The sequence below is a fragment of the Amblyomma maculatum genome, chromosome 8 (assembly GCF_055883805.1).
Source record: "Amblyomma maculatum isolate TAMU_Amacu chromosome 8, ASM5588380v1, whole genome shotgun sequence".
NCBI lineage: Eukaryota > Metazoa > Arthropoda > Arachnida > Ixodida > Ixodidae > Amblyomma > Amblyomma maculatum.
Window position 1 is genome coordinate 96,264,497 of NC_139351.1, and position 26,449 is coordinate 96,290,945.

A 26,449-nucleotide genomic window follows, 5' to 3' on the forward strand; every position below is an offset into this window, starting at 1 on the left:
ACCAATTAATGCCCTCCATTTTTTTTTTTAAATATCATAGTTTTCATATTTTTTTTCTGTTTAGAATGGTTTGGCTTGTGAGGTTTAACGTCCCAAAGCGACTCAGGCTATGAGAGACGCCGTAGTGGAGGACTCTGGGAATTTCGACCGAGCTGGCTTAATTGAGAAATTGTCTGAGTAAATTTAACTGTTTCCATTTGTCGCACGCAAAGTGACCGACGTAAATATTTGAAATTCCTTCGTTTTGTTTAAAATACTGCCATGCACCTAGCGACCCGAGTTAGGTTTGTTTGGGTTTATATGCTTTGATGTCCAAAAGCAAATTGAAGGCTAGTGGTGGGAAAGTTTTGTTTAAAGCCGCACCCACTAACTTACCTTGAGGGAAGAAATTCTATACACATCTGCTTAGGTTAGTGTCATTAAAGTATGTAGAGTGAAAGTATTAGTTATGGGCCGAAGACTGGGAAGCTTTGCTGAGCAAAAGCACTTTGTCTGAGTTAGGAGTGATGGATGCTTTTTTTGTAATCTTGTCAGGAGTGCTTTCTGCATTGTAATTTCACTGCCTCATTAGATGTGCTGAAGGCCTTGAAAAAGCAAGCAAATCACTCCTGCTTGTACGAGCGTTACAGTTACGCTTGCTTATAGGAGGCCTCTGCAGTAGCAATTTTTTTTTGCCTTCTTGCTGCGGTGGTCAGAGCTAATGCACAAGGAGCTGTGAAAGCATGGATACCATACTGCTTGCATGGGAAGGCTGTGGGAAGTGTAGGTGTCATTTACTTAGTTTTGCGTTTGCGTTGCGTGCTTCGAAATTTGGCATCACCTGTTGAAGTGGGACTGACAGGTGTCGGACAGAGGCATGCATCCTTCGTTCATGCCTCGCTGACTTCTGGGTTTTTTTTTTTTTTTTTTTTTTTTTTCAACTTTAGCAGATGCGAATTGCTCTGCTTCCAAGTGCTGTGGGACCTTTTTCTTTTTAGCGGCATTGAAAAAAAATTATCCAATGGTTCCTGGGGGCTCATTGGCCAACCCTAGTGTTTTGGTGTTAAAGAAACACAGTCATTGTTACATATTAATATGCCAACGTTTTGTACAAGCCTGTATAACTTCTTACGACTGCGGTTCAGTGTTGCAAAACTAGCTAATTGACCTTCTTGAGGCCTATATGAATTTTTCTTCCAGAACTATTTGGGATGTACTTTTTTCTTATCTGATACAGTTTTTATCTGATATGATGAGTGGTGTCTGATAAGGTTACCTGTGCCTGGCAATGTTCGTATTTGTTCATGGGGGTCAGGTACTTTGCTAGTGGGCCTAGCACTCTCGGATGCACGGAAGTCCTGCTTTTAATGACTGCTTCTAAAGAGCGTCTTTTTTTTCTTTTGAGAAGTCATAGCCAAGATACTAAAACATTCTGTGATGTCTGTATGATGTTCTGGAATACTTTGTCAAGATGAGATCATTGGGTTATATAAACCTGTACAATTTTTGCCATATTCAGTGTGTATTTGCTTTGGAATAGACCTCTTATTATGACGTGAGATCGCTTGAAGCCTCTCGTTGCACCATCAAAGTTCAGCCTACTACCGAACTTGTTTTAGCCAATTTGTCCCTGCAAATAACGAGCTTATGGCATAATTTAATCCTTGGCTAAGTGGATATCAGTGAGAGGCGGCTTTCTTTTCCAGTGGATGGGACCTGGTTGATAATTTCGAATAAAGCAGACACTTTGACAAAAGAAATAGCAAAGGAAAGCTGATGGACAACCCAAAGTTGTGAAATTGCTATCGGTCTTGTGTATTTAGTGTCATTTCCATTCCCTGCATAGGCACTTAAATTCATCAGAATGCTGTGGTTACCTTGGGAGATGTAGTTAGGTCATAGTGATATAATTTCAACTGCTAGCTCAAACTCTCATTATCAAGGGTCAAGGGGAAATAAAGTTCGTAAATAAACAGTTTCAAGGGTGCAAACGAAATTACTCCCTCTTTCTGGAACTTCCAGTTCTATTGATGCTCTGATTACCGGACGTTGACTAAAAGATATGCTCGACTGTTCGAGGTTTAATTTTTGATAAAGTTGGTCACTGGGTCGTGGAAGCAACTGCGACCCTCCTCGCATCGTATGGCTGTTGTCGGCAGGCTCTGGGCTGCGTCCTGTTCCTGCTGTGCTTCCGCGAGCACCCGTTCCCGGACTCGTCCAAGCTCCGCATCCTCAACGCCAACTACAGCATTCCGCCCGGGAACACCCACTTCGACATCTTCCACGACCTCATACGTGAGTCTTCCCCGCTTCCGCACATCTCATCGGTCTGCTTTATAGTGAGTGCTGTCTTGAGAAGGTTTTCGTTTTTCGCGGCTTGTAGAAGGGTTATCCGTTTTAAACTGGGCATGCCTTAACTGCAAATTTGTAATCTCACTGCTAACCGTTGAATAGTATCTAGGTCCTCACCTTGTCCAGTGAGGCTGCTGCTGGCCAATGACATGTCCTTGGCAGTACATTCTATAGAAGTCTGGATTGTTTTATGTTTTCTTTTCTTTTTTTTCCAGTTCTGTGTACTCTTGTCTTGGCTACTCTGTGCAGTTGTGTCAAGAACACGTCATAGTGACATGTTTTCACTTCCTTTTTAAAACGTGCACCTTATGCTGTTTGTTGTGGTGGGTTCCTTTCCAAAAGCCACATGTAGTTGTCGGCTGTCCGCATTTCAACCCCGCGTTTCGCACCTGTCGTTGGCTGTTCTTATCCTTCTTTGTGTTGGCTGCCGGATGAGAGTTGCCGAGGTCTGTACTTGCAGATATTTTTTTTTGTCTCTTTTTATAAACCCTGCAGTGGCTTCTTGCCCGCTTGTCAGACCTCTCCCGTTTCTTTTTCATTGTTCTACCGGTTGGGTTGTTGTCGCTCGCTTGGTGCTGTTTAGGCTTGTTCTTCATAATTGAGTGCAGCACCTTTGAACACCGACACTGTGGCTAGTGCAGTTTGGATGACGGTAAACTCTTGAAGAATGCCAGGCAGCTGTCATACAACCACTCTGCCATTTTAGAGATCTATTGCTGCTTTGCGACCTCCGTGTGGTCCATTTCATTTCTGTTCAGTGCTTCGTGCTTCCGTGTTTGAAGATGTCGCCGCAGCGGTTGTTGCGGGGCCATTGGTATGCAGGGTGACTTTTACCGTTTATGCGAACTGGTGAGCTCGGTCACGCAGCCACCTTGTGCAGTGGTGCGTGAAAAAAAAAAAAAAAAAGTGCAGGGGTAAACTGTAGTTTTTGTTGGTCGCTTCTCCGCTACGACGTTCTGTGGCAGTTTGCTGCGCAGTCGTCATCCAGCAACGAGAGTGGTTAGGTGGCGCGGACGAGCTGCTCTGCACTGTGCGTCCTCGGCCGTGCTTCTTTGGTCTTGCCCTAATTTAAATCTCCTTGCACGTCACTATGATTGATAGGATCCTTGAAGAACTTGCCAACATGATCTCCTGGTGTACATGTTGTGCGGGCTGGAATCTGTTCGAAGTCTGCCCAGTGGTCACCAAGGTTTTGTCAGGTGGGGTCTTCTACTAATCGCTTGCTTATCCAGCTTAACCAGTCACGGTGGCTCAGAGGTTGCAAGTGCTTAGCTGCTGAGACAGAGGGTGGGCGATCAGATTTTGGCCGTGGTGGCTGTTTCTTGATGGTAGAAGGCTAAAAGTTGTTTGTGTGCTGCAAGATGTTAGGAACCTCAGCCGGTCAGAATTAATCCACAGCAATTCATTATAGCACTTCTTTTTCTTTTATTTCATTCTTGACTTCTCTTGCTGTGTTTTTGGGTTGTCCACTGACTTCTAGTTACTGCGAGTTAAAATGTGACATTGCGGACGCAGACCAAAAAGCACAGAAGGTCAAAATGTGACAGACGTGTCTGTCACACCTGCGATGTCATGTTTTAAGATCCCCTCTGATCAGACAACTTTTTGTCCAGCTCTTGATTTTTTTTACTGCGGTTTACTGTGCCTTTTGCTTGTGTAACCAGTAGTAAATGTTGACGTTGTTACTCGTTTGCCAGGGCTGGTCATGTAAAGAAAGTAATGTTGGCTGGCGTGACTGGAGATGAACATTGACAAATGTGTCCTTGACATGCCAAGGCTATGAGCTTTTTGAAATGGCCAACTTGGCCTCGATTTTGGACACCTGCCTAGCTTGTTGATTGCCGTGAGCACTTTGATGTTTTGCATGGTAGAATGCTCGGGTGTACGAATTCTTTGGCTGGGTCTAAATTTACATATACGTTGGTCCAATATGATCACAGGTTCTTTGGCAGTTTATTGGAGAAACTGCTTGTGGAGGTTTTGTGTGCCTCTCCTACATAGTTTCTCAGCTGTAAGCTCTTCAGTGCCAATCTCATTCAGTCTTAGTGTTTACTGTGTTTAAATTTGCTGCACTGCGTTCTGAAGCATTGTCGTAACCAGGAACAAAGGCAGTGCCGACCTTTTGTTTGAGTTCTTGTGCTGCCACAAGGGTGCATTTCGCAGCTGTGCTACTTTCGAGGAGGGCTTGAAGGGTTTTAGCTCCTGCCTCCCGTACTTCATTATATTTCGGCTTTGTAGCTTTGTGGCAGAAAAGGGCATTGCTGTGTGCCATGATTGACCAAGCCCCTTTTTCTCAAGATATTTTAAATTCCACTAAGACCAAGGTTTCTCATTTTGCATCATGCTGAATGTGTAGTTTGCATGGAATTCTTGTTTGGTCCCTTGAACCAGAGTCCTTCAATGCTTGAACACTTACCTCAAGGCATGTCTCAGCTTCTTCCTTGCCATTACTCGCTTTATTTGTCATACATCTATTTGGCTTATTTTTCTTTATTTTGAGGAGCTGCTTTTTTTGTAAGCACATCAGCCAGGAAAGACAATAGTTGGAACAGGCACGTTTCTTTGGTTTCATTGGCACCTTTTGAAAGCTGTCGCAGTTCCCTTGAGTCTGAAAAGTCGTGAGAACCCCTGCGTTGGAGAAGCAGGTGCTGCAGAAAGCGTGCTTCTCTCGTGAAACGTTGCGTATGCAGGAGGTATGCTCCAAGTGAACCCGACGTCGCGGCCGACGATCGTCGACGTGGTGGACCGGTTGCAAGAGATGGGCGAGGCCAAGAATGTGCGGCTCGAGGACGCGCCAGGGCTGCGTGGTGCGAACCCAGTGGCGTCCCAGGGCGACGCCAGTGCAGCACAGCAGCAACAGCATGGTGTGCCAAACTCCACTTCCGGTGGGTACTGGCAGCATTGACAGCGGCCTCCCTGCTGATGCACTGTCCGTGAATTTGAATTTCTGAGGAAAATTTCAGAAGGTGGGGGCGATTTGAAAGCTTGGAGGCTTTGCTTCTTTTTAAAGGAATTTTAAGTAAATGGGATGCCTGGTACTGCAATGAAATGATAGTGCACTAACGGGATGATATTCGGTATGTCCTTGGTCTTTTCTTTTGTTCTGCTCCTCTCCTAAGGGCCAGGAATAATAATCTTGCTTGTCGTTTCAGTTTGCTGTTGTTATCTGAAACCTGTTGCCTCGTATTGAACATTTGATGTCTAAGGCCTCAATCACATTCGTTTTTCTTTGCAAACATGTTTTCTTTTCTGCACTCTGTCAGGGCATTCGTGTGCAGAGGTGAGTGGGCTCTTAATCGAGCCAGTTTAGCTCTTGAAAAACATTTTCCCTAATAGCAGTAATTGGTTAACACCTTGTTTGTGGTGGGCTGCTATTTAGGAAGGCATTTGGTAGTGAAAGTTATGGTTAAGAAGTGCAGTGTGCTTTGCACTGTGACCTCTTTCCTCTGTGCTTGAGACTGAAATCTGGATTGATGCGAATCAAAGGAGCTTGTTTAATTTTTCTTTGATGGAGTTTTCACAGACCTAGTAAAGTGCATAAGAGGTGAAATGTGTTCGGATATATAGTACACTTCTTTCTTAAAGATAGTTGAAACGTCACCGTCGCCAAAAGACAAGCAAGAGGGGAGTTTGAATTGCATGGTCTCTAAAAGTTAATGGGACCGTGGTTATCATCCTTGTCAAAAACTGTTGTTTTACAGCAGACTCCTGCCGTGATCCCTGACACCCAGCTTGATCACACCTGTGTCACTAATCAGTAGGAATCACCTGAAATAAATTCTGAACACTTAGGAGGTTCGAATAGTTCGAGTAGTGAGAATGAGACCCGAAGAGAATAGCAAATGCTATTTGAAAACTACTTGAAATTTCGAATATCTATTCTCATGTCCTTAGTATTACGGTGAGTGTCTTTAATTGGTGATCATTAAATCTCTCTTCCCTGTGCGACCTACAGCTCCACCAAGCCGGCCGCCTCCACCTACGCTCAACGTGCACGGGAACATGGGGGTGCCTGCATCGGCGGGTGTTCCTCCGCCCGTGGAAGGGGGCTGGGGCAGTGCAGGCCTCCTGACGTCCCTGCGCGGCGGCGCGGGTAGCCTGCTCAAGCGCCTGGGCGACACCTCCTCCAAGGTCATGCAGATAGCCCAACAGTGAGTAGGGTATCTACTGCTGTCAGAAGTGCGCGGCGAAGTGCTCTTTGAAACTACATGTTAAGACCTTTCCTTTGCACTTCTCTCCCACGTTTATCACTGTCCGGAACAAAAAGTTGGTGATCATTTTGCATGCGGGTGCTTAATATTGTCCCATAGTATCCCTTATAGGTAACCATGGGATTCATTCAGTGTCTTTTTTGTTCAGTTGAAACTCGATGCACAAATTGAGTTGCGCAAAGTGAAGTGCAGTTTGCAATGTCATTATCTCCTGTTTTTATTCATTGCCGTCCTTGCTTTCTCTTTTCCAGAACAATGGGAAAGTCCGATTTGGACTTCAACTACATCACTAGTCGACTCGCAGGTGAGTAACTTAATGCACTGGTGTTGAGCATGCAGTAGTTCACAATGTTACTGACTTACTTTGCTGAAAAAATAGTTAGCATTGCAGCATTACTGGTGCTTCCAGAATGCTTTTATCATTTGGCACATTTTTGCACCGGTCTCCCACACCCACTACTCTTACTACTTGCCGAAAGATCTCATGCATTTACTTTTTTCGTGGAATTTGTTTTCGGGATGCATTGCCTCTGGTTGCTAAAGGGACTATCAAGGGACTTATATTATTTTGTTACATCCATTATTTCATTACAGCTTGTTTCACAATAACAGGATTGAAATGTATTTGTTTCGCAACTGAAATTTTATATTTGCACATCTGTCATCATGTGCATCACATTCTCGTGTTCGGGCTTAACAAGTTTAGTTGTCTAGTGATTGGAAGTACATATCTGCGCCATTATTGTTGATTGCTGACCCTGTTCAAATGACCACTATATTTTTTTGTTGTAGTTAGCTATGCTGCCATTAACAGGGGCATATTTATGCTCTTAGTTACATGCCTGCCCTATGTAATGTCACTTTGTGGTTTCCGCCCCATACACAGTGATGTCGTATCCGGCGGAAGGGTTGGAGTCGGCGTACCGAAACCACGTGGAGGATGTGCGGGCGCTGCTGGACGCCCGGCACCGGGGCCACTACGCCATCTACAACGTGTCGGGGCGCGCCTACTCGTCTGCCAAGTTCGACTGCAAGGTCACGGAGCGGGGCTGGCTGGCACGCAAGGCCCCCCCACTGCACACCCTGTTCAACTTGTGCCGCTCCATGCTGGCCTACCTGAGCCAAGACACTCGCAATCTCTGCGTCGTCCACTGCCTTGTGAGTGGGGGGGAGAAAGCTGAGGGCGCAAGCGTCTTGTTTGCTTGCCTTTTTTTTAGATCCATTCGTGGGGCTTTACTGCAAATTTTTTATCAGTATTTTGAGCTTTTCCTTAAATGGAAAACTGATTGCTTTACGGTTACGGCTAGGCCATAGATGACTCGATAAGGACTCAAGTCGAGCTAAGGCCTTTATTTGTCACAGCATTTCAAGATACCATACTCAAATCATGAAATGCTTCAAAGCAAGATAAATACTAAGTTATAAGCAGATAAATACTAGGTTAAGTAAGCAGGACCACACCTTTAGGTTTGAGCCTTTTATATATCATTGGCCCTTTGTTTGCTGATTTGTTTTTGATGCTGGGTATTGGAAGAAACACTCTGCCGCAAGCTGAGCATCTTGCTGTCCCTTTACATTGGATGGCTGCAGGATGGCAAAGGCTCGTCAGCGGTGCTGGTGTCTGCGTTCTTGGTGTTCTGCCACCTGTTTGACAGCCCCGAGGAGGCCCTGCAGATGTTTGCAGTGCGCCGCTGTCCCGTCACCCTGTGTCCCTCCCAAATCAGGTGCGTTGTTTTTCGTGCACCACTCTGCTGGTTAGCGAGGAACAGGTTTTGGGGAAAACCAGTTAAATTGACAGCGGTAAGATGTACAGGAATGACAGTCCCTGGGTACCTCTCGTTTTAGCTCACTGTGGAAAGAGACACTGTATTCATGGAAGACGGTCCGCGAAGAGTACTGGAAGGGTGAAAGTTACGGTCTCTGTGCAAGCTGAGGGGCTCATTTTGCGGGAACTGCTTTGACTATTTAAATTTTCATTATTTGTGACTTAGTACCTGTGCTTCTTTGGGCCACGGAAGCTACGAAAAAGAAAGAGCATGGAGAAAACACTAAAACACGGCCAAAAAAGCAGGCTCGCATGACTACACATAGTAGCACAGTTTCGTTTGTCTTTGGTTTATGACAGCATCTGTGCTCATCACTGATATCACCTCTGTAGTAAGGAGTAACTGTCTGGTCGTCTTGCAGGGCTTTATGGCAGCATTCAGTGAGTGTCTTTGTCATGCGAGCTTAACGTCACACTATGATGTTGTGATGTTTGACTGTTAGACTTTTTTTTTTTCCTCACTGAAAGCACTTGTGGTTTAAATGATTTCAAACAAGTCATAACCACGGGCTTAGGCTTATAATTTCCGGGAATCTAAAAGCATTTGTTTCTGTTCCCTGCATTGCAGAGATGTAAAGCAGGGTTATCGAGAAAAAAAGAAAAGAAAAGAGATAGTAGCCGATAACCTAGGCTAATTTCTTGGCATTTTAAGGCACTAAATGTGCTTGAATATTTTGGCGGATAGTTGGATCAGTAGCAGAATACAAAAATGATTCGACGACTAGCCAATGTGGCGATTTGCCTGTCGAAGCTTTAAGTTTAAGCTTCATTTCTAAGCTCCTGCACCGTGTGCTCGTGTTGTGGTCTCTGTGAAGCTTGGGCTGAAATGAATTAATAATTACGGTTTGTGTAATACTCTGAGCGTTGTTTGGCTTGCAAGGATGAAAACTGTGGCTGCTAATGATCTGCATCGTATTATGTGTCGTCCTGGGCATTTTCTTTTTTTTTCAGGCTCTGTATCAGGCTGCCTTGCTTTTCAAGGTTTGCAGCTACGCTTATGTGCAGTCTAAATGTATAAAACTTTAAATATAGGTTTAAGTGGGCTGTGTGTGGCTTCCATAGCTTCTTGTCAGCAAAGCTGGTCCTTGAGAGGCGGTAATTTCTTATTCGTACCTCGGGTCTGTCAGTACTAAAGGGGCCTCGGTATTGTTGGCAGGTACATCCACTACATGTCTCAGATGGTCTCCCAGAACCACCAGGTGCTGCCTCACCGGTTTCCGCTGACCATTGTTGCGCTCACCCTCAAGCCTGTGCCTCTGTTTACTAAGCTCAGGTGAGTCTGCATCCATAGCCAAGCTTTCACAGCTTTCAGAGACTGGACGTTGTGAGGGTCATAGGCCTTCTCTCCTTTCTGCGGCTAGTAGTAAAATGGAGATTCGTTAGTTTGATCAATTTTTGGCACACAAGTTTCGTCGGAATCAGCCAGAGTTATCAAGGGAAATTTGCCTTTTAAATTTTCTTTCAAAGCAGAGTGTTATTTTGTTGAAGATATGTTATCTGTGTTGATTTGTGTTTGCACCAGGGAGAGCAAGTGTTTTGGGAAAGAGATATTCATCGTACGAGATTTTCAGTGTTGCATTAGTGCGTGAAGAACCATTCTGTCAATTCAAGTGCAGCTCAGTGAGACAAAATGGGAAGGTATACTTTTCTAGTTCATAGACCAGTCATATCCGCGGGGGTAAGTTCCTTTGAGATGAGACTTAAAACACAAGACATCAGTAGGATCAAAGGCTTTCTTGTGCGACTTACCTGTTGAGCCAGTGACTTTGAGCACATTGCCTTGTTTGGTGCCAAATCTGGCACTAGACAAGTGGTGAAGCTGTGTTGTCTCTTGAAGTTCATTGGGTTGTCAAAGATAGATAAGATATAGATAGGCTGAGTAAGGAAAGTTGTGTGTATGGGCTGACCTTACGTGTCTTTCCTGCGCCTCTTTCCCAGGGATGGGTGTCGGCCATTTGTGGAGATCTACGTTGGCGAAGAGCGGGTGCACAGCACGTGCCAGGAGTATGAACGAATTGCGTGAGTTGATGGTTGCTGATGGGAACCACTTATCCTGGTCATTGCACTTGTTCTATATGTTGGCTGCTTTTTGGAAATGCTGCATTTTAATCGGCTAGTCGGGCTTTGTTAAGTTAGCTTAACCAGCTTTTCTTGCATGCTAACACTTTTGAGGCTCACACTCCTCAAAAAGTAATTGTTTCAAAGGGTAAATTATGAAAAGCCAATGCCCTGAAACAAAGGGTAGTCTCTGCTCAGCTCTGTTTGTTTGCAATGCTGTAAATTCTTGTGATTGGTGTTCGTATTGGTATGTGTGTACAGCACGTATCCCCTTTCTTTGCAAAGCAGCGAGCACTCAAGATGCCACAACTATGGATTCGAGGGGTCCATTTTTCTCATTTCCAGTACTTCTTAAAGATGGCCCTCTCTAAAGTTGAAAAACAATATTCTTTTTTTTTGTGTTTGTGTGACTTATTTGTAACGCACTCATTTCTGCTACAAATGCCATCCCTTGCTTTTATGGCCACCTGTTGCAATAGTTCTACCAAAACTTGTTCCTTTTTCCGCAGGCCAAGCATTTTTTTGCTTTTAGCCTTTAATGATGTGCTGGGGGTTTTGTCGTCAAGCAGCGAAGACGTTCATTCTAGTTATGGCTAGCATCGTTAACTGAGGTCTTTTGGTGTAGTTCGGCGAGGCAAACGATGCTCTCTATCCAAACCTCTCAATTGTTGTTCATGCAGTTTAATTTACCTCAGTGTGAATTCAAGTTTTGTCGCATATTTAATTTTACTATACAATTGGATTTCTTCGACTGGGAGTTTAAAAATTATTTACAAGCATTCAACGCTGCTGCATCAAATATTGAGCGAAAGCATTAGCTGCGGTAGACCGAGTGTTCTTCTTCTTCTCTTTTTCTTCTTCCTCAGCCCAAATATAAAGCCTCGCTTTAACCAAGCCGTATAACCGTGCCTTAGTGGCCTATAGGGGTAACGTGAATTCCAGGGTCCTAGCAGGCTGATTCTGACATAACGGTCCCATGTGAAACGGGAGACCCAAGTTGGCAGCTCCTGCCAACTGAGCCGCGGCTCTGCTTGCGCCAAGCCGACTGCTTGAGTTGGGAGCCCATCTCTCGCTTTTGTGTCGCGTGGGGTGTGACGTCACTGCGTCACGTGGGTAAGACGTATGTGGCTACCGCCGCGCTACGCTGAAGGCTCGAAACATATAGTAGTATTACTTTCGTAATAAAACTGTTAGAAAAAAGCAGTGTGCACTTAAAGCCTGCTAACAAGTAATGAACAATACAGTGGCTGGTTTGGGAATATCCAGCGGTGATTCTCGTCATCAGTAGATAACCGTGCCTGTCTGCCTTTTCTCTTCCATGGCCCGTCCGACATTGCGCAGCCACCACAACTATGCAGAGAAGCAGCTGACCATCCCGCTGAACGTTGCAGCAGCAGGAGACATCACAGTTGCAGTCTACCACGCCCGGTCGTCGTTTGGAAAGGTTAGCCGTGCTGCTACTGTTGTGGTGTGGGGACTTCCTTCTGAAAGGCGGTGTATGTTACACAGTGTTAATGAGTAGCCAAGCCGTTAGTGTATTGCAGCTTCTTTTTTTTTTCTAACGAGTCTCTGAATGGAACCCGTGGTACTTCCAGGTGATGCCAGTCAAGATCTGCCAGGTCCAGCTGTATTCAGGGTTTGTGGCATCTGGAACGACACAGCTGACGTTTTGCAGGTGAGCGCCGAGAGGTAAACGCGGCTTCAAAGAGGCCTTCATGACGTTACCCGCCGGGGTGGAGCAGTGGTTACGGTGCTCGACTACTGTTCCCAAGGATGCGGGATTGAATCCCAGCCTCGGCGGCCGCTTTTTGATGGAGGCGAAAAGCAAGGCGCCCGTGTGCTGTGCAATGTCAATGCACTTTAAAGAACCCTAGGCGGTCGAAATTTCCGGTCCTCCACTACGATGTCTCCCATAGCCTGAGTCGCTTTGGGACATTAAACCCTACAAACAAACCAAGCCTTCATGACGTTAGCATGAAGGAAATGAAAAATTTGTGTATACTGTCAGGAAAAAAAAAAGTGTTTTCATTGAGAAGTTTTCTTAGTACTGCAGGGTTGTGTTTATTGTTTTGTTTCTTTGTTCCTTCTGTTGGTCTGGTGATATAGAGTTTAAGGCTATTTCATGGGGTTGTATGCTGCAGAAACGTGGACCATGAATGAAGTAGTTAAAAGCTTGATGGTGTTTCAGATCACACATGGGAGCCTACAATGTTCTACAATATAACGAATTATAGGGGACCGCCTAAAATCATTCGTTATTTTGAAATGTAATGAAAAACTTGGTTATAAGCCTGTGGTCAAACCTAGTTATGAAAATGAGGTACTATGGCAGTAGACACGTGCACAGACAAGCAAAAGCTCAAATAAAAATGTTGCGCTAACTTCAAAGATGACTTATTTGAAAAAGTAATTTTCTTTCGAAGCGTGCAGCACACACCACCGATTAAAAATTCCACACCTTCTACTTTGCGCAACACCTCATCGTGTATGTCGTTGCACCGAGCGATGAAAGGGCAGACTTCTTGCGCAAAAAAAAGTTAAAAACAACCTCATCTTCAGTGTTCAGTGAAGTTTGACAATCTTGTCGCAGTCTTTCAGAATGATCGCGGTGATCGATGGGACAATACCAAGCTCTCTGCAGAGGCTGATTTACTTTTTTCATGTGTTGATTCATTGCAATATGGCTACCCTTTCCTACAGCGAAAACTGCATTCTTTGTCGGATCTTATACGAACTTCGCAATGAGATTATCTGCAACAAAAATTCCTGCCCGCATGCGCAAATGGCACAAACGACCGACCAGCGAAGGACACACAACACGGAGAAAAAATGAAAGTGGCTAGGCCTGCTGACTGTTGCATATAAAACCACAGCTTTGTGGTGGCGCTAGGTGTTGGCACGAAATATCGTGGTGATAATAGCTATAGCCCTTAGCATACACACAGAAATGGCGGTTTCTGTTTCACGCGAGAGTCTCAGCATTTTTAAAATTGTAAGCTAATTCGTAATACTGATGTTCCTTGATTGTAAAAGAAAAAGTAAACAACATACGTTATTCTGAGCTATGCGCGATATTGAAATTCGTAGTTCTGAAATATTATTACACTGAAAACATTGGAAATCAGTTGGAGATCTTCAAAGAGTTCGTTGATTTGAAGAATTCGTTAATGTGACGTTTGTAGTAACGAGATTTGACTATCAAAGTGAGGGTTATGGTCCTTGGCAGTTCACAGCGACCCCTTTTGCCGCCTGACCAAACCAAACATTCTTCGAGTTCCCACCAGTAGTGGATTGCGGTACTAGTGTGTGTGTGGTTTGTCGTTGCAGGCACGAGTTGGACGGCATCGAGGAGCCGGATCGGTACCCTGAGGGCTTCATGCTGTCCGTGGACGTGCGAGTAGGCGAGACTCCGAGCCAAAGGCTCACCAACGGTCTGTGGGCCGACCTAGAACACCTGGAGACCAGCGCCGCCATTCTCTTCAGCACTGACGAGGAGCTCGAGGCCTGCATCGGTGTGTATCCTTGAAACGTCTTGAAAATGTCTTGAAAATGTCTTGAAATGGTCGGGACATCAAGTATCAGTTGCGTGGTATTATTCTTGAAATGCCTTGAACAATAGGGGCATCAAATATCGGTTGTGTGCGAAATTTCTGATAAATGATATGCAAGGAATTGGTAAAGTTGAGTCATCATGAGGGATCCCCTGTGATCAGTACATTATTTATCATTAAATTTCTTCTGTCATCCTTTTCATTTTCTCAGCAGCTAAACAGAAGCTACGACATAGTTGATGAATTGAAATCACACGAAAGTTATCATTCCACTACTCAGACCAGCTGGAGTGAGAGCTTAGGTGGATTATAATGACGAGCCAGTGATTATATCGATGCTCTTGGATTCCTCATGCTACCCTGCCTACACTCATTTGTATTTCATAGCTGCCGGTTGCTTGTTTACACCAAAACCAAACCAACAGTGTAGAAGAAACTTAGTTTAACTGGTGCACCTGTGTTAACCAGCCTTGTGCGGCTTTTTTTTTGACAATGTGTGCATTACTGTTCACATGTTGTAGAGCTCGGTGTAACAAATGGGTGTCGTTGTTGGCAGGCCATTTTTCAAGAAACGCGCCTCCGAGGCCGCCCCCTCCGCCCACCCCTAGCCTACCCAGTCGGGACACTTCTCCGCAGCACTCGGACGGCGACATTGCGAGTGCTGCGACGTCTGCAGAGGTGAGAGCCCATGGGCCTGCCGCCCTGTATCTCTGGAAGTTATTCCGGTGCAGGGCGGAGTGAAATGGAAGTAGAAGCAACATTTGAATACGTTAGTAAAGGGTTCTGAGCTTGCCAAGTTGTAGCACCAGACACAAAGTATTGAGGGTGTGAGCACACATGTTGGTAAGGTACAGCCACTGCTAAAGTAATACTCGAATTTACATGCCAAAGTTACACTTCAGGCTGTGAGATATTTCCTGAGGAGTGGCCCCCAATTAATCACAGTGACTGAAGTTCATTTACTCTGCACCTAGATGTAGTAAAAAATTGCCCCTGTTCATTATAAAAATTGGATAATTTGAATTAGGAGCACAGTCTTGGCTGACGATCGTATAAGTCTATGGCATTGAATGCTCGTTAATTCGTACATTAATGAGCTGTTCAGGCAATAACTGCCTGTGCCGTCTGCAATCCACGCAGTGACCCCTCGTCAAAATGTGACGGGGCCATTGCTATTGTGTCACGCTGTTGAGAGGATGGCTTCCTTTGCCAATTTGTAGCAACTCTTTGACATTTATGACAGTGTGCACAAAGCATATCGCTTGATGAAACCAGAAAAAAAAAAAAAAAAACTCGTTCTCAATTCAATATTGTCTCAGACATCTATCGACAGTGCTGATGCTCGTTAGATGAACTTAAGTATGGTGGGAGGCTTTAACATTCAACAGCTTTTCACAAGAGAGGAAAATAAACACTGCTCTGGTCGAAGATGCCTTCTTTGTACTGTGACACTTCGAAATACTTTGAGCATGACGTGCCATACTGCTGCAGAATTTGCTGGGCCCTATCCGCAAGCCAGCGGCGGCAGACAGCGGAAGCGTGGCCGCCAACAGCGACACGGCACCACCACCGCGGCCCAAGGCAAAGGAGGTGGACCTGCTCAACCTGGCGAGCTTCTCCGTCGATGACAGCAGCGGGGGTGGCGAGGTGCCGGGTGCACCCACGGACCACTCGGTGGATGACCTGCTCGGCACTTCCCTGGCCAGCCGGCCAACGTCAAATTTTGACCTGCTAGTCAACCATACGGTGAGGGCCAGCTTGCAGAGGGTTTTGTCATGGCAGGCTTTCCTGGACTGCTTCAGTGTACACGTATGCGCTCAAATCGAGTAATTAAACTCTTCGTGGCAAATATGCCTACATGAAAAATAGGCGGCGTGCTCATGAGGGTATTTTTCCGACTTAGGATGCTGACAGGGCTTCATTGGCTACGTGTAGGGTAGTTTCCGTTTCTCCACATACTTACTAGGCATTGCCGACACATCGTTATCATCCTGAGATATGTTTTCCAACACACATATTAGTCTGCCTTGTCAATGACGACTTACCGATGTTATTGGTGATAATCGAAACTTGTACCAAAACTGATAGCAGGAGGGTCACGTGTGTCTGGCCTCTCTTCTCCCCACGTTGTAGTCTGCTGAACCGCCGCTTATTGGAGACCTGTCTTCTTCGGCCACTGCGCCTGGCTTCGACCCGTTTGCCAATGCCGCCCCGGTGTCGTCGGCAGTTCCAACGGTCAACCTGTTGGAGGCTAAGTCTCCGACAGCCGCCAAGGGCGCCGATTTCTTCGACCCGTTTGGCACGGCCACCCCGGCTTCTGCTGGTCCCGGCTGGGCAAACACCAGCGTCAGCGCTGGAAACACCCCGCAGGTGGGCAGATTGGGATTGTATACATTTTTCCCAAAAAGTAATGAGGCCCGGGATTTGCTTCTACGCTGTGTAGTAGTGTCCCCGTTGTATCCGGGGAAAGCCTTAGGTGTTCCAGAGGTGGGAGGTACATGGTTCCCTTGACCTTCGATGCTTAAAGGATAGAGTTGTTTGTGTGAATATCAAAGTTTTCGGTGCAAAGCGAATTGGAATGTTAAAAACTGAGTGCAAATTGAATCAAATTTTTTTCAAATGCTGCCGTGTTAAATTGCAGATCAAATTTGTGAGCCATGGCAAGACAAAAAGTGAATGTATTAAATGTGTGTGAACAACAAATTTTTTTATGCAACGCAAATACAAGAAAATAGAAATTGCTTGGAAACATATTTTCTGATGTTTTGAAAATTAGTGCCGGTAGTTTGAAATAAAGAAAAATGTTCTTCCACAAAAGAAAAAAAAGAAGAGCTCGGTTACAGTGGAACATCGCAGTAATGAAATTGTTGAGAACAGTAAAAATTCTCGGAAAAACGAGAATTTCGTCATATTGAAAAGGTACTCTACAGATGATTATCACTAGCCTATTCCCATCGATAGCCCACAATCGATGGTTTCACGATTCGAATTTTCCCGCTTTCGAAGCGCTTCTTGACAAGTGGCGTCATCCAGTGGGAAATAGAGGAACCCTTCTTTCAGTTATGCTTTTGGTTTTATTTTTTCTGCTGTGCCCTGCTCGTCCAGATGGTTTCCGGATTCAGGTGATCAGCGCTTCTTGTTTACATTATGGCGTCGACGTCACGCGCTCTTGCTGCACGGAAACGGTGTGTTTCCACGGAAGTTGATGCATTGGAAAGCTCGTTTTTGGATGCGAACAGCAGTAGTGATGACTCGGAAGACGAATTCAGCTCTTTAGATTTTCGCACTAACAGCGAAACTACGTCAAACCGACCCTGGACATCAACAGCTGTGCCTCGATAAGTTTCACTTTTGCCCTAAAAAGTTCTAGGTTCTAATTGACGAAAACTGGGGATGATTAAAGTGGAGGCCACGAAAGAAAAGCAACAAGGCACACCAGCTGTTTGCAAACGTCACACCATTTCGCAGCTGGTTTGGATGAACTAGAAATCTATGATTTCTGAACATTTAGGAGTGTAGTTGGTGCACTAGTCTTGAAGAAAACAGAGATGCAGGTTTATTTCTCTGCTTACATGGGAATTCCGCTTGACACTGGCTTGCTCCATCTGTGACCAGATGTGGAGGGGCCTGAGCACCCGAGTAACTGGAGAGCAGCTTTCCTTGATTCATCGTGGCAGGGGTGAGCCTGCGTGTCTGCGTACGAGCTAGAGGGCGGGGCGTCCGTCAGCAGCTGGAGGTTTGAATAATTCGAATAGTGAAAGTGGGCTGCAAATAGAATCAGTTAGTCAATGCTATCGAATAACTAGTATTAGAAAATTTTAATATTGGCCCATATTTTTAATTTTCATGCCGTCCTCAGTGGCAAGAGCAGTTTGTCGTCACTATCTACTCATTAGGAACGCTTGTGAAATTTCCTTGCTGTGGGTGGTGTTCCTCATGGCCACGTACAAAGCACCCTTTCGGCCCTGTAAGCAGTGATGGGGTAGTTCTAATTGAATTCTTGATTTGTAATGGAAGCAGCCAGTGTTTTGATGATGTGACTATCTCAAGCAGAACTACCGTTTAGCCCTTTATAGAAAGCACAAGCTGTATGCCTCTCTCACATGCATGTAGATAATAAAACTACACTCAAATTGACATTTTCTAAAGCCATTTTGACCTAAAAAAAAGGCATCGACTAAAGTACCAATGATTTTGCAAAAAGATACCAGATGAGGTATGCAAGCGTACCTCAGATGCATTAGAATTTAATATTGCTTCGAGCAGTAGATTGATGGAAAAGGCTCGAAAGCACATTTATTTATTAACTTTTTTTTTCTTTTTTTTCAAAAATACTTTTTCGACTTTTTTTCTGCCAAAATGGGTCATTCCAAATGATACATTAGAGCTCGGAAAAACATGCAGCACGCCAAGGAGGCCTTATCAACAAAGGATGGAAACTCTCCAAATGGTTTGTACTATAAGGGTTCTTCAATTGTCATGCAGAAACAGGATATATACAGTTGAACCATGATGTAACGAACCTCCGTGTAGTGAATTCCTCGATATTACGAAGTTTTTCAATTTCTCAACATCGCCCCTATTCAAGTGCGTGTATTTCGAAATTCCATGCAACGAACGTGTCGCGGCAGTTGACCTTGATGTAACGAACTCGCGGCGCCGACTGTCTCTTAGCTAGTGCTGAATTACTGGAAATTTGTCAGAACCCCGCAAGTTTCAGCACTATAAAACACGAACTGTTGTGAGAGGAATGTCTACGATAGCAATGAGCGACCGCAGTTGATACAACACTCCGTGTTTCAGTGCCGACGGCGCATCTACGATAGAAAACGCAGCAGTCTCTGCTGTTTTTGCTTTCGGAACGTGGCACTATGGTAGTTCATGCTTAAAACCAGCGAAAAATAACAGAACAGAGAAAAAAAGACTCTGGACCAGCAGTGTGCGTCCATCGCTGCCACGCGATTGCTCGCGGGCTCCTGCGCATCGGTAGAAGGAATAGCGGAGCGCGAGGCTGAGTAGGTTTCCTGGGGCAACGGTGGCGGGCGAGCGGAAACAGGCATGAAGACGCATGTGCCTCCTCGCGTCGCGACAGCGCGGACACACGCGCTCTTCCCCACACGGATTTCTCCTCTAACGCCCTCTCCCCACTCCCTCTTAGACGCGTTGCGCGAGCCGCAAGGCTGCCACAGTCGCACCGCGCTCTCTCTCATTGCGATCGCGAAACATTTCACTGCTTCTATAACTTCGAATGATTCTGATTTACTTTCAAGATGGTTTCTCTTGTAATGAATTCTTAATCTGGTTATCGCTCTGCATTGTTCTTTTGGGTCTTCAATCAAAAACTGGATATAACGAAAACCTGGATGTAACGTAAAATTGTGGACATTTTACAATATCGTTATAACCAGGTTTAACTGAATAGTTGTATTGTTGTCATTTTGCTGGCACCTGAAGTCATTGGGACAGTACATATCCTCTTCTCCTACAAAGAATCATGCGAGTATGCTTTAATGGGGTTTTACTGTACTTGTACAGAGATGTCAGGAACGTATGGTTAGTTTGGTTTGGTTTGTGAGGATGAACGTCCCCAAGCGACTCAGGCTGTGAGAGACGCCGTTGTGGAGGGCTTCGAAAACAGAGCACACATGTACGGGGTGCTTCCAATGTTTCTCCAAGTACGCATTTTTGAGGGGGAACTGGGTTCAGAAAAAGGATGCAGTGGCATTGTACATAGTATTCTTAACAGGCACATTCCCACAGTGGTGCAGTGGTTACGGCGCTCGACTACTGTTCGATGGAGGTGAAAAGAAGAGCGCTATAACCACAAAGCCAGAGTCGCTGTTAAACCCCACAAACCAAACAAAACAACGTACCCAGGTCCAGATAATCAGTCAGCGCCTATTAATATAGTAGAGGAACACCAGTAATGTTTGTGTGAAAATGATTTTTCATCCTGTACCTCTTCTCCCCTTGCAGCACAAGCAGGGTGGCATCCCAAACAGTGTGTCTGCCTTCAACATGGCCGCCACAGCTACGACGACCGGCGCTGCCAAGCATGACACCATGCCAGGGACATGGGACACCCTGTTTCCTGGCAGCACGTGGGTGCCCCTAGTCCCGTCGCAGGGTGCCGGGGGTGGAGGAGCGCCACCTGTTGGGTTGACGCGGAATGCATCAACACCCAACTTGGAGGCCCTGGGACGCAAGGCTGACCCATTTGCAGACCTCGGTGAGCTGCTCTTCTTTCCTTTCACCACTGCCACCGTTGCAGCAGCGATGGTAACCAACAGATCTGTGTCAAAAAGGGGTTTCATAACTGTGTGCAGGCCTGGTCTCAGAACTAGGGTCATTATTGTGCAGCCAAGTGGACGTATAGGTGAACTGCTTCAAAAATGAGAAGGAAAAAAACAAACTGCACGGCCACACAACGTGATCCCTCTTCTTTTTCTTTTTTGTTATTCACTCATCTTCGTCCATTATCACTGCCTCGTTTGTGCAATAAATCATTTGGTTGCTAGTAAGTGCGATTGTTTATCTCTCTCTCTTGTCCCGTCTTCCTAGTGCTGTTTCATTCCTTTAGTCAGCGTGTACCAACCAGCCTATATTTCCCTCCTTTGTATTTCAAAAAATTGTGTTTGAAATTGGAGGTCATCTGCAACCACTGTTCATCAACATTCTTCAACTTTGGTGCTGATGTTTCGATTTATTTCCGATGACCTTGTGCCGCTTCCTCATTCTAGAGCTTCTCGCCTACCTCTACTAAAGCAAGTTTACCTGTTGATTGATTTATTTTGTTAGCCTTGCATCAGTGTTCAGTGTTCAGAAACCAGCAGCATAAAAGGGCTCCACATCCTTCTCTGTTGCCGACAGGAAACCTGACGGGTGGTTCCACAGGCGCTGGGGCTGCCTCCAAAACTGGAACAGCTTCTACAGGCTTCCCGGCCTGGTCACAGCCGAAGGCGACCGCAGCATCGAGCAGTCCGCAGCCGACTGGCAGTGGAACCCAAGTCGGTGGTGGCGCCAACGCCAATGGAGCCAAGTGGAGGCCTGGCTCTGCGGTGCCTCCACCCGCTGGTACAGCTACAGCAGGGACTGCTCCAAAGCCAAACTACAGCGCGGCAGCCGCGCAAGGGGGTACCAGCGTGTTTGCGGACAAGACTACAGCTTCGGCAGGAGCACCATTCAGCAACGGTGAGCATTGGGCATTGAGAACGGCTCCTGAGATCTTTGCACAAGGACCAGGAAAAAAAAAAAGAAGCAGAAGCGCTGATCGTCATCACTGCTTACTGAGGCATCGCTGAATTTTAACGCGATATCGTTTTTTTATACCCGAGAGTGGTTTCCCATTTTGAAACTGCTAGTGGTGCACTTGCTTGTGTAGTTGAGGGCCAGGTGGCATAAACGGAACTGTGGAATAATTGCTCATTACCAAACTCGAGGGAAGAAAAGTGTGTGCTGGTACTGTCTCTTCTAATGCTGCAGCTGTCGCGAACTATCGCCAAGTGTGAGGCTGCACAGCTCTCCATTGAAGCTTTTTGAGAAGACACGAATGCAAAATGAGACCATCGTAGTGCGACGAGTCAAATTAAAAAGCTAAGCGCGAATATAATTAGCATCCATCAGATAACAAATTTTGTTTCTTACGTACGGGTAGTTGGACGAGACGGTCAATTAGAGGTCACAGTTCACTATTTCATCAATGTTTCAAAGTTCGTCAGTCGATAAATTTTCGTTAGAACTGCGCCTTGCCGAAGTAAACAAATGAGCAACATAAGTCAGTGCTAGTCTGCAGCGCACTCTGCTCTGTTTCATGGCGTAATAAACGCTTATGTCACAGTGACAACCGAATTGCTCATATGCGTGTTCGTAGCAAGTTTTGAGAAACAGTACATGTTTTCTAGGTGCCGCCTACCATTGTGGCAGTAATTTGGTTTGCCTCGATTTTTCATGCTCCTTGCGGTGGCGGTTGTTTGACGCCGGCGCATAAGAGGCACGCCCTGTGCTTGCCGCTATCGGGCCCGTTTCTTGTGCGATGTCCACTTAGCGCTCCTCACTGAAGGGAATAATAACGCATATGTTCTCTTGTTAATTCTTAAAAATGAAGAACTGTAGCTGCGTCAAAGCAGGGGACAAAATAGTGCGCATGAAATGCGTGATGTGCTCCGCTGCAGTGGCTTTGTGGTTAGGTCGCTCCACTGCTGAACCCAGAGAGCAGGATTCAATACCGGTCGCGGAAGCCGCGTTTTGATGGAGGCAAAATGCAAGACGCCCGTATGGAGTCCAGTGCAAGTGCAAGGTAACAGAACCCCAGGCGGTCTAAATTGCCCAGCACCCTGCATTGTGGTGCTCACAGCCTAAGACGCTTTGAGACCCTAGACCCAACAAACTTAAACAAATCTGTGACCTTAATGAAGAAATCTGTGGCATTAACTACTGATAATTTGTATGCACCGCTTGTGTTATCCTATTTTAATCGTGACAATTAATTCGTTCCCAGTGCTGTACATCTGTTGCAAGAAGTTGATGGTAACATTAATCTTTTACTCATCTCGCCTCTGGGGACCTCTCAAGCTGGCGTTGTTCGCGTGATTTGAGCGTGCGTTTCAAGCATTTTTCGAAAGGTGGAGGAGGATGATGAAACGTTTAAGGGGGGACACGGGTCTTTCGGACGAAAAAATCACTTTTCAGAAAATGTGATTTGCGAAATCAGTAGCTCTTTATCTACCTATCTGCTAAGTTTTTCATCTCTAGGGTCGGTATTTTAGTCACAATGCCAATTTATATAATCGATGTCGCCCAAATTTGGGCCGAATACGACCCCCGAAACAACCATTTTCCGCGAGGCGTAGCTCCCATTTTGTGCGCGGCACCGTAGCCATCTTGGTCTCATTCGAAAGAGCCGCCTTTCGTCTTCAAATTGCCGCCTCTGCTGTTTACATTCGCCCATTGGTCGCATAAAAAATAGCAAAAAAGAAAACGTGGCATTTGCAATCCCATTGGCTTTCGGGGTGCACGTGACGATAAGGCGTCCCCGCATTGGTGGAGCTGGCTGACGGCGTCTGCTCGGCGCGCCCGAGCCGCGGGGAGATGGCGGAGACGTGACGCCGGCCGCGCTTGGTTCCGAACCGCGAGGTGCGTTCATGGCAAGAATTTGTGAAAAAAGTGAAAAAAATAGTTGAATAATCATCTCAAGTGATGCCCTGCCCCGGCTGTGCGCGCTCAGGCCGACGAAAATCGTGCGCCGAACGATCGTGTGTATGAGCCTGAAGTAGGCCTAGCGTGTTCCCCAGCACGGGGGACTGCTACTGCCAGCGGTCGCACCCGCCGCGACAGTGATAACGCAGGCCGCAGATGAGCAGAAAGATAAGCTCAAAACAGGAAAAGCTTGAACTCGCGCCAACTCCAGCAACGAAGCGGTAGACGGATCGTGTTCGTAACGATGACGGCAGCGCAGCGGACAGTCCGCTTGGCGATGCGGAGTTCATGATCGTCAGATCTAAACAGTATGCCGAGATTGGCGAAGCGTAAAACATACGGCGGCGATATTGGCATTTAGAAAAGTGAACGGGGATAAGGAATCGCCGTCAAACTTATTCTCCAATGCGTAAACTGCGGGACACGTCGTCTTCGTAGAGCTCGCCGCGCGTTTGCGCCGATCGGACCTCGTTCATAGTCCTTAGAGAATTCACTTGCTTCCAGTGCAATGCAGAGCACTGGGAAGCAGCAAACAGCTCCAAATTACATTTCTTTTCCGCAATAAACGTTCCTCACCGCGGTCTTGATGCGAGGACGTAACAAAACGACGTACGTAAAAAAAAAAAAAAAAAAAAAAGAAAGAAAAAGTGACAACAGAATGTGCTGCAACTGCAAATCAAAATGAAAGAGGCGACACTTGGACGTTGGAAAGCAAAGAGACTACATTCCTGGAGGTTTATAGCCATTTTAAATTGTAAACGTGTGCATTGCACCAGTGAATGTCTGAAAGCAGAGAGGAAGCGTGCTTCCTCTGCAGCTTTTCAGACTGCAGCAAAACGAAAGCAGAAGGGCAAACCCAATGCAGATTACTGTCCAGGAGCGCCTTCTAGGCCACAGTGGCCTCCATTTCTACAGTTTTTGTTTGATTAAATTAGTGTTTGACATTGCAATTCGTTTTTTTCCATTTTTCTCAAAATGAAAATTTTGCCTACCCTTCTATTTGCGGGTGGCATTGTGGCTCTCCTACTCGTTAGATTGCAATGATATTTTTTTTTTTTTACTGGCTCGTGAGTGTTAAAGGAACACAATAAAGCTATTATACAAGGTCTCAACTGCATGAAAAATTTTTAAACATAAGAAGATGTAGAAAGGGGGTGGTTGCACTTGTGAAGCTGAAACTTAAAACTTCCATAACTTTGGCTTGTAGTAAGGCAGGAGCACAAAACTTGTTTTATTGTGTTCCTTAGACATTCAGGAACAGATCCATGTGCATTTTAGCAATTTCCCTTCAGTAGATATTTTTACAAGCTTCCCGCAAGTCTGGAACAGCAAAGTTGCTGTAACTACTCAGCAAATTTATGTAGAAGAAAACTAACAACATATTTGAAACCAGCACAAGAATTTACATAAACCCTGCAAATTTCATACTGACAGGACAAATATTAAAAAAATTTTGCTCAAGACCCATGTGTCCCCCCTAAATTGTGGCCCATTTGGGTTTTTCTCATTTTTCTCACATTGCTAATTTTGGATGCCCATCAGGTTTGGGACATTGATATCTCTGCATCTAGAGCGGATAGAGGTGTAATTTTTTTTGCTAAAGGAAGCTGAAGGTGCAGGTGTAGCAATGTTCAAGGCAGAATTACTCTATCGGGCTTCAAAAATTAATGATTATGCAAACTTTTGAATGCTTCACAAGCACATCTTGAATGTAGATGTTCAGTGTTCCATTAAATTACACAGATAGATAAAATGGAAAAACTGCCTTGAACATTGCATTCTCTACTGATTAGACTATGTAGCCACGCATAAAAAATTTAATTTTTACCTTGCCATTCTCTCTCTAGTGAGGTATTAATTAATGACTAATTAATATTGCCTAACATCGGTGCTAATTAATGTGGAAAAAAAATAAAGGCATATTTGAAATCTGCACAAAAAACTGAGCAAGATGGTGCAATTTCATTTTAATTGGCTCAGATTTAAGGAAAATAGCTTTAAGACCAGTGTCCCCCCTTAATTGAAAGGAAAAGGGGATAAAATAGCGCGACAGGAAGCCACGCAGGCTCTTGAAATTTAATTTCAGGAGAGTTAAAAATTAAATCATAGGACGCTTAGTCTTTCCACCCCCCTATTCGAGTGTCTTCTCGCCGTGCATATGCTTAGGTAGCAATAAAATTGAGGTAGATTCGTCTACGATGCATATGAGACTATACTTTATTTCTGTTGGAACCTTCTTACAAACGTGACGTTAAGAAATCAAACGGCGGAAACCGTAGGCGCCGCGCTGTTCACATTTATTTCTATCGCGATAGTAGCTAAAATATTCTCGGCAGCATGAGAGAAGCGTCCGCTTCTAAGGCACCGAACATATGATGGTTTTGAGTCTTTTCCACGGCCGAAAATCTTGCTGAGAACATCAACAGATATGAAGCCGCATTATGAATCCGCGACGTCGCTGGTAGTTCGCGCTTTCTGCCCGTATGCTGCCAAGTGAAAAAAAAAAAAGAACCCCCCCCCCCCCCGAAGAAAAAAACGTTCCGAACAAATGCACTCACGGTTCAGCATTAAAAAGGGTTGTAATATCGCTAGCACAGCCCAGAGGAGCGATCGAAAGACGTGCTAGAACGGCGCCGACGCTCGATGGAGCGCCTGCGTGATTGGTGGCACCTCCGTTGGTGGCTCGGATGTCAGTGCGCTGGTGGCACCGCCCGACGATTGCAGGTGCCCTATGGCCACAGCTGAGTCAGATAGTTTTAGTTTTGCATTCCTTCACGCCATCCCGCTGCTTCGATCAAGCACGGGTGGCGGTCAGTCGCGCAGTTTGGTATGCTGCTTGCTGGATCACTGTTCTTTTACTTTTTTTTGGAATGGTGCCGCGCTTTTCTAACGCTTACGCGTGTATCCTTTGCGTGTACCCATGTACTGTTTCTGGTATGCTGGGCCTGTGTGCTTAACACGTACAGGTTCACCGCACTGCGAACTTCACCGCAGTTCTTTGCCGCATCGGCTGTTTCGGAGCACTTTTCTAGTCTGCCTAAAGTAAAACACTAGGTTAAACCGGAAGAAACTGTTGGTCTTAGTTGTGTTTTACCTCAAGTGCAGGCAACTATCATACAGCTGAGATAACTGTGATGCAAGTGGTATTTGCCAGTTTTTTCTGGGCCATTCGATAATTTGAATTTTTCGTAAATTCAAACGTTTTTCCTGTTCCCTTGAACGCTGAATTGACAAGTTTACTGTACCATGCTGGCTCTGTCTATGCTGCCAATTGTAGC

General features: G+C 45.5%; 1 protein-coding gene across 2 annotated transcripts in view; it reads left to right on the top strand.

Moving 5' to 3' along the window:
* The window catches only part of aux (cyclin-G-associated kinase), a 50,304-nt gene that overhangs the window by 16,117 nt on the left and 7,738 nt on the right, over positions 1-26,449 (top strand). The window contains exons 8-23 of one of the 2 annotated variants that reach the window (XM_084576895.1): positions 2,139-2,274; positions 5,022-5,216; positions 6,287-6,482; positions 6,794-6,846; positions 7,429-7,700; positions 8,133-8,266; positions 9,524-9,640; positions 10,306-10,386; positions 11,767-11,869; positions 12,021-12,100; positions 13,753-13,937; positions 14,533-14,654; positions 15,468-15,722; positions 16,110-16,346; positions 19,953-20,205; positions 20,847-21,167. In XM_084576895.1, coding sequence (XP_084433021.1) covers positions 2,139-2,274; positions 5,022-5,216; positions 6,287-6,482; positions 6,794-6,846; positions 7,429-7,700; positions 8,133-8,266; positions 9,524-9,640; positions 10,306-10,386; positions 11,767-11,869; positions 12,021-12,100; positions 13,753-13,937; positions 14,533-14,654; positions 15,468-15,722; positions 16,110-16,346; positions 19,953-20,205; positions 20,847-21,167 — 2,740 coding nt within the window. Of the gene's footprint in view, positions 1-2,138; positions 2,275-3,314; positions 3,531-5,021; positions 5,217-6,286; positions 6,483-6,793; positions 6,847-7,428; positions 7,701-8,132; positions 8,267-9,523; positions 9,641-10,305; positions 10,387-11,766; positions 11,870-12,020; positions 12,101-13,752; positions 13,938-14,532; positions 14,655-15,467; positions 15,723-16,109; positions 16,347-19,952; positions 20,206-20,846; positions 21,168-26,449 lie in introns of those variants that run through there. The other variant, XM_084576896.1, reaches the window with a different exon arrangement.